General features: G+C 33.2%; 1 protein-coding gene across 2 annotated transcripts in view; it reads left to right on the top strand.

Annotated features, from left to right (window-relative positions):
• Positions 1–5982, top strand: part of LOC106457382 (octopamine receptor 1-like) — a 48578-nt gene extending 42596 nt beyond the window's left edge. Inside the window, exon 3 of one of the 2 annotated variants that reach the window (XM_022383286.1) lies at positions 4837–5982. In XM_022383286.1, coding sequence (XP_022238994.1) covers positions 4837–4848 — 12 coding nt within the window. In that variant the 3' untranslated portion in view covers positions 4849–5982. Of the gene's footprint in view, positions 1–3502; positions 3933–4836 lie in introns of those variants that run through there. The other variant, XM_022383285.1, reaches the window with a different exon arrangement.
• Positions 5983–7869: the final 1887 nt, after the last annotated feature.

Genomic DNA, 7869 nt, shown 5'->3' with positions numbered 1-7869 from the left:
GGTGTCTTCCCTCTAATCTTACACTGCTAAATTAGGGACGGCTAGCGCAGATAGCCCTCGTGTAGCTTTGCGCGCGAAATTCAAAACAAAATTTCAACTGAAATTTTAATATCCTACTGAATATTACAGTTAAGTTGACCTAATAATGTCCGACTAAATACTGGAGACTAGTTGACTTTATATGACCTGTTCTCCATATTAGTTGCCCTAATATTATCTGACTAAATACTACAGATTACTTGCCCTAATAATACCCGACTAAATACTACAGATTAGTTGACTTAATAAGACCCGACTAAGTACTACAGACTAGTTGCCCTAATAATACCCGACCAAATACTACAGATTAGTTGACTTAATAAGACCCGACTAAGTACTACAGACTAGTTGCCCTAATAATACCCGACCAAATACTACAGATTAGTTGACTTAATAAGACCCGACTAAGTACTACAGATTAGTTGCCCCTATAATACCCGACTAAATAGTACAGATTAGTTGACTTAATAAGACCCGACTAAGTACTACAGATTAGTTGACTTAATAAGACCCGACTAAATACTACAGATTAGTTGCCCTAATAATATCGGACTAAATACTAAAGATTAGTTGACCTAATAATACCCGTCTAAATACTACAGTTCAGTTTAGTTGACGATACACGACTAAATACTACAGATTAGTTTAGTTGACCCAATAATACTCGACTAAATACGATACAGTTGACCCACTAAGATCTATCAGAATAATGTGTCTTCTATCTCGGTGTCCACTAAGATCTATCAAAATAATGTATCTTCTATCTCAGTGTTCGCTAAGAACTATCAAAATAATGTGTCTTCTATCTCGGTGTCCACTAAGATTCATCAAAATAATGTGTCTTTATCTCAGTGTTCACTAAGAACTATCAAAATAATGTGTCTTCTATCTCAGTGTCCATTAAGATCTATAAAATAATGTGTCTTCTATCTCAATGTCCATTAAGATCTTATCAAAATAATGTGTCTTCTATCTCAGTGTTCACTAAGAACTATCAAAATAATGTATCTTCTATCTCAGTGTTTGCTAAGAACTATCAAAATAATGTGTCTTCTATCTCGGTGTCCACTAAGATTCATCAAAATAATGTGTCTTCTATCTCAGTGTTCACTAAGAACTATCAAAATAATGTGTCTTCTATCTCAATGTCCAATAAGATCCATCAAAATAATGTGTCTTCTATCTCAATGTCCAATAAGTTCTACCAAAATAATGTGTCTTCTATCTCAATGTCCACTAAGATCTATCAAAATAGTGTGTCTTCTATCTTAGTGTCCAATAATATATCAAGATAGTGTGTATTCTTGCGCTCTGTTCACTAAGATCTAATACAAGTGTTTTCTTGTTGTTGTTGGTTTTTTCTAGTGGAATGTCCATTTAGTACTGTTAACGGTGGAAATATATTTTTGCAGGCAGTTTACTAAAACAACCAAACACATGTACTTACTGATAATTTTCTAAGACCCATCAAAAGAGCGCATTTTCTAGGATGTAATTCATTAAAATATAGCAAAAGAATGCATTGTTTATTGAATAATCCTTTTAGATTTTTCACGAAATGGTTTCTTAGCAAATAATCTAACAATATCTTTAAGAGGAGTTTGTTGTAGCGGACAGTCCACTAAAACTTATCGGTAGAGTGTTTGTTTTACCAAACAGCCTACTAAGATCCAACAAAAGAATATTTTGCGAAAAGTCTACTAAGATCTAACAAAAGAGCGTTGTAAAGATAGTCTACTAAGATCCAACAAAATAATATTTTGCGAAAAGTCTACTAAGATCTAACAAAATAGCGTTGTAAGGATAGTCTACTAAGATCCAACAAAAGAATATTTTGCGAAAAGTCTACTAAGATCTAACAAAAGAGCGTTGTAAAGATAGTCTACTAAGATCCAACAAAAGAATATTTTGCGAAAAGTCTACTAAGATCTAACAAAATAGCGTTGTAAGGATAGTCTACTAAGATCCAACAAAAGAATATTTTGCGAAAAGTCTACTAAGATCTAACAAAAGAGCGTTGTAAAGATAGTCTACTAAGATCCAACAAAAGAATATTTTAAGAATAGTCTATTAGCTCTAACAAACAATTGTTGTAAGGATAGTCTATTAGATTTAACAAAAAATTGTTATAATGATAGTCTACTAGATCTATCGTATTTTTCTCGACTAATGTTTACCGAGATATTCATGTGTGGATGATCAATATTTACCTATTATATATCTAGAGAAGCAGCCTTAAAAGCTCTACAACAATATTCGCCACCTTGTAAGATATCCTTGTAATTCAGCTGTAAGTTAAACATAGGGAATTTCAGGAGCTGCATAGTTTTACTTATCGGTATTGAATGCGTTTAAAGTCTTTCAAATGAAGCTTTTCTGTGTATTTTATTTTTAACTTATTTTTTGCCACATTCACTCTCAGTCATACAGTGTAAAATGCACAACTATTTAAGGTGATCAAGCAGAATATTTCTATGAGTAATAATGCTTGGAGAAGGCTTGAATGGGTAATGAAGAAAACTTTAATATACGTTTAACATAACAGCAAATGTACAACGTTTCGACAAGGTTTTGTCATCATCAGGTACCTGATACAAGTGTCGACCCTCAAGTAAGCCGAATATTATTTCAGTACCAATTAACTGGTAGCAACGGATTATACTAAATACATTATCTGTTGAGTACTTATTCATTTATTTTGTTACCTCCAGGAATTTTTCCGAGAGAGAGAGCTTCGCCCTCTAGAGAATAACGCGGACTTAGCTCCACAAATAATACAAAACACACTAACAACAACGTCTTTATAGTGTTAATTTTATTACTTTATAAACATAAAAAAGACATTAATCGAATAATATCAAAGAGGAGCTTTTATTTAGAGGTCAGCTGTTGACCCGTTTGTTGAATTTCGAATAACGGGAAGGTAGCTAGTCAACTACATTCCGCCAACTCTTGGGCTACTCTTTATCAACGAAAAGTGTAATGGATTGTCGCATTATAATGCTCACAGGCCTAAAAGGGGAGAGAACATTCGGTGACGGATTTCGGTCCCGCAACCCTCAGATTGTGAGTCGAGGGCCCTAATACCAGGCCATATCAGACCCAGCCATTGTTCTGAACAAAAATAACCTGTACTAAGCGCAGAACAGTAGAGTGTGAAGTATATCTAAGATTTTGGAGGTCAGGAATATCATTCGTTCACATGCATATATTGGTAAATGTAGGCCTTTCAGATTTTCACGCATAATTACGTGACTTATTCGATGAGAACAAAAATTTGTAATGTGTTAAAGTATGAATGAGGTAATACAAATAAGGAAAAGTATTTAACTTGGACAAATAATAATATAGTCGCAAAACAGAAAACACTATTTTTAAACAGGTATTTCTACTTTATTAGTATTCACAGCTAAATATGGGTACTGACTGGTCAATTTCAATTGTAATATTTTAAAATCAGCAGAATTCATTCAAATGGAAGAGGTTATTGGCAGTTAGTTGTGAGGGACATCGAAGATTTGGCAATAAGAAAAATCGTCTCGGAACTTGGAGAATGTCAAAAGCACGTGCATTTAATGATTGAAAAGCTCTGTTGCGTTAAGTAGCAAGGCGGAGTGAGATCGAAAATCAATGTTTCCAGTTGAATGTAGAGTGTTGAATTCCTTTTTTTCTGGTATATTTACTAAATGCACACTTATAACGTCTGTTAAAAAAAATTATTGTTCTCGAGCAAAGGATAAAAGATAATGAATCTGCAATGTACATTTAATACCGAGTCTCTAATGAAAATAAAGAAAACAGGAAACAGTCGGTATACGACAATCTGAAACTCTCTGACGACATATAAATGACTTTATCGCCACATCTGACATTATTTTAATCACTAGTTATTATGAAAAACCTGCTTCACAGTGTGGCTAAAGCATAATATATTATACACAAAATGTTGCTTAAATTAAAATATGTTTGTCTAAATGTATTTCCAACACACATCAAAATATCAATATTGGTAGTTTGTAGTTGTTGTAAACAAGCAACAAGGGCTAAGGCCCAAGGGTTATATTATTAAAAAAAAAGTTGTCAGAAGTGAGGAGTATGTTAAATTTAAATTCGTAGATACGTTTACTTCTATTATTCTTACTTTTACACGGTGATTTCTTTCAATTAAAATAATTTCCGGTTTGTTGAAGGAAGTGTTAAATCTATTTCCATATGAATTATTTACCAACAAACTCGAGCACACAATGAAAGTACGCTACATCTGCGTAATAAAACAACGTTTTTGCCTGGAGCTTTAAAAACAAATTGGGATACTGTTTAACAAGTTTAATCCTATGAGATGAACCCTGCAATCTGAGAATACACCAGAACAACCCGGGATAAACTAACATTGTCGCGAATAAATATCGCAATAAAGTGAAAAATAACCTGTTTGTCGCTCTTATAAAATTGCTTGTCTTCAGTGTTCATTATACAGCATAAATACTCAACATTGGAAACCTCTCGTATTGAATTTGTTGTATACAAGCTTTCAAAGCTATCTTAAGCTTATTCACGCGTTGTTTATTTAACAGAAATGCCATGTTTATAAATATTTACAATGAAGTTAGATATTCGAAAGTTAAAAAATCACTATAAGTTTGAATAATGGGCATAAAAATAGAAGTTAAACGCTTTTTTTCAGTTTTGTGGTAAATAACTTGCATAAAAATGTGTAAATTAGTGTTTTCGTACTTTAAAAATAGTTGTATAAAATCATGTTTTAAAGTGAATAAACGGTTGTGTATTTTATGCCAGAATAACAGGTGATTAAAATCAACATTTCTAATATTGGAATAATAACATGATGAAAAAGCTGCTATATGAAACTGTGTTCGTTACTGACAAAAGAGTTTTGTGTGAAATCGTGTTCCATAGTGACTAATCAGCTGTATGGAATCGTGTTCTATTGTGACTAAACAGCTGTATGAAATCGTGTTCCACAGTAACTAAAGAGTTGTGTGGAATCGTGTTTCGTTGTGACTAAACAGCTGTATGGAATCGTGTTCCGTAGTGACTAAACAGTTTTTTGGAATCGTGTTTCATAGTGACTAAACAGCTGTATGAAATCGTGTTCTACAGTAACTAAAGAGTTGTGTGGAATCGTGTTTCTAGTGACTAAACAGCTGTATGGAATCGTGTTCCATAGTGACTAATCAGCTTTTTGGAATCGTGTTTCATAGTGACTAAACAGCTGTATGGAATCGTGTTCCATAGTGACTAAACAGTTGTGTGGAATCGTGCTCCACGGTGTATAAATAGTCGTGTGGAATCGCGTTGCATGTTGACTAAAGAGTTATGTTGAATTGTATTCGATACGAAAAGCTTGTTGGTTGGAAGCGCGTTAGAAAATGACCAGAAGGGACGTGCACAAGGAGAGACAACCAGGGACCTGGGCCTCCCAGTAACATTACGCGTGCAGACTTTGTTAATTTGTTGAATGTAATGCTGTTTACTTCTACGCGTATGATGTACGCGCGTATCTTGATATGATATATATATATACAGTTGTGTGAAATTGCGTTCCATATACAGTCGACAGTCGTGTGTAATAGTGCTCGATACTGACTAAAGTGTTGTGTATAATAGCGTTTCGTATTGACTACATCTGTTTGGAATCGTGTTCCGTATTGACTGAATTGTTGTGTGAAATCATGTTTGATACTGACTAAATAATTGTGTGAAATTGTATTAAATGCTGGTAAAAAATATCTGAGTAAATTACTGGTAAAAAGAGGGACGTAATACCGTTTTCAATAATTGATATATACTTGTGTAAAATTGTGTTAAATAGTTAATAAAAAGTGTAAACCCTATTCAGTACTGGAAAAATAACTGTGTAAAATCATGTTCAATACTATAGGAATAGTTGTGTAAAACCAAGTTCAATATTGAATAAACAGTTGTGTAAGACATATCCTATCCTGTAAAAATAAATAATAAAAGAAACTGCACCACAATGTTACGATTTTATTTGATTTAAGATGTTTATCGTTCGATTGTTGAAATTCTGAGAAAGTAGAAAATCGTTGAATTCATTTACGTTTTTTTTCTTCAGTGTAACAGTAATCAGTACTTTAATTGTAGTTATAAAAGATGTTCGGTACAGAAGAGTAAACATACATTTACCTATTCTCTCAAAGATCATACATATTTCAGAGTCAAAATTTCAAAGCAGACATGAGTAATTCTAACATATTGTTCCATTTTGTAAAATTTTAGTCAATATTTTTTTCCTTTTATAGGCAAATTTGTTTCGAATGATATTGCTTTGAAGCGTAATTCTTCGAAAAAAAAAATCTTTACGGAATTCCATCATAGGCGTCCTAAAGACGCCTCAGACAAATATACCGGTTTAGTACTGCATATCAAGCTCCTTCGAAAATTCATGAAAAAACCGAGAGAAATGGGCAGTGCTCTGCTGTGGATGAAACAGACATCAATCACCTGTTTATGATATCCTACTCAAGCTATCAGGAATCGTGAGCACTCACTCCTTTATTCTTCCGCATCTCCTATCACGAAGCTTTACAACAGATGTGTCTGTTGCTCCCAAAATCACCATCGATACCAAGCTTTATTGATGCCTTCCAATAAAAGATGAAATAACAGAATACAACCTTGTAACAATTTCCATCCAGTGTGTTTTTTATTTGTAATATTTGTTAACTTACTTAGCTGAATTATATTTATAGCACTATTTAGAAACAGGTTTAGTTTCTTCTTTAATGTTTTTCACATATCAGCTATCCGATACGTTAACAATGTGTTTTACAATACAACGACGAAACGTTCGCAGCTAATTAGTAAAAATATCGTTCTTATTATTCTTATAGTACTAATTTGCTGCATAATAAAAACACGCTATCTTGCTTCTTACGAACTTAACTTTTTAAATCAAAGCATGTACTGCATTAACCCTTTTGTTGTTAAGATGTATATAACCGTGATTGCGTTAAGTAATACGTCTGTCACGTATGGGAAAAAAATCCTAATGAGTAACTTGTAATTAATAATTATAAGGTGCTGGTAAAAATATATCCACATTAGTAAAAAATATGATTTAATTGCAAAATTTGTGGCCATATAATGTGCTTATGCTGGTCATCATAGGTTTAGACATTAAACATGATGTTTTCCTTACAATCTGGTTCGAGGATATCTAGAAATAACAAAGACAAGTCAGGCAAGAATGAAATTTGTCATTCTGAATTTAAATGTCACTCTGGTTTCCCAGACACAACTCTTTGTTAAGTAAATCTATTGAAAAACTGGTAAGATGACGAAACTACTGACGTAGCTAAGAAATTTCAAACCAGACTGCTCAATTTTCATCTGTAATCTTCCAAACTCAAATTCATACATGAATTGTTTCTTTATTTTTTCTTTGCTCGAAAGATAAAAGACGTAAATTACGTCTTCCTGTCTATTTAACCGTTTTCCTCCTACAATATAGTCTTGTCTCTTCATCAAGCCCTGTATATCTAACTGTCCTTAGTTCGGCAATCAGACACATACTTATTTTTTCATCAGATCCTGTCTATCTATCCATTTTTTTAGATTTCACACCTTCATATAAGAATTCTCTTTTCATTAAGTCCTCTGTATTTAGCTGTCCTTAACCCTAAGACCAGACGCACACTATTTCTTCATCAGATCCTGCAAATCTTTCGTCCCACAACTTGGCCCGAACAGAGCTGAGTTTTGACATAGGTCATAGATTAACTAAGACAACATTATCTCAAAGTAGGAAATAAATAGTAATGACCAACTTAGCAGGCTTGAAAATCA

Source organism: Limulus polyphemus, unplaced genomic scaffold (genome assembly GCF_000517525.1).
Source record: "Limulus polyphemus unplaced genomic scaffold, Limulus_polyphemus-2.1.2 Scaffold323, whole genome shotgun sequence".
Classification (NCBI taxonomy): domain Eukaryota; kingdom Metazoa; phylum Arthropoda; class Merostomata; order Xiphosura; family Limulidae; genus Limulus; species Limulus polyphemus.
The sequence above is the reverse complement of the archived record's forward strand: the minus strand, read 5'-3'. Positions and strand labels throughout refer to the sequence as shown.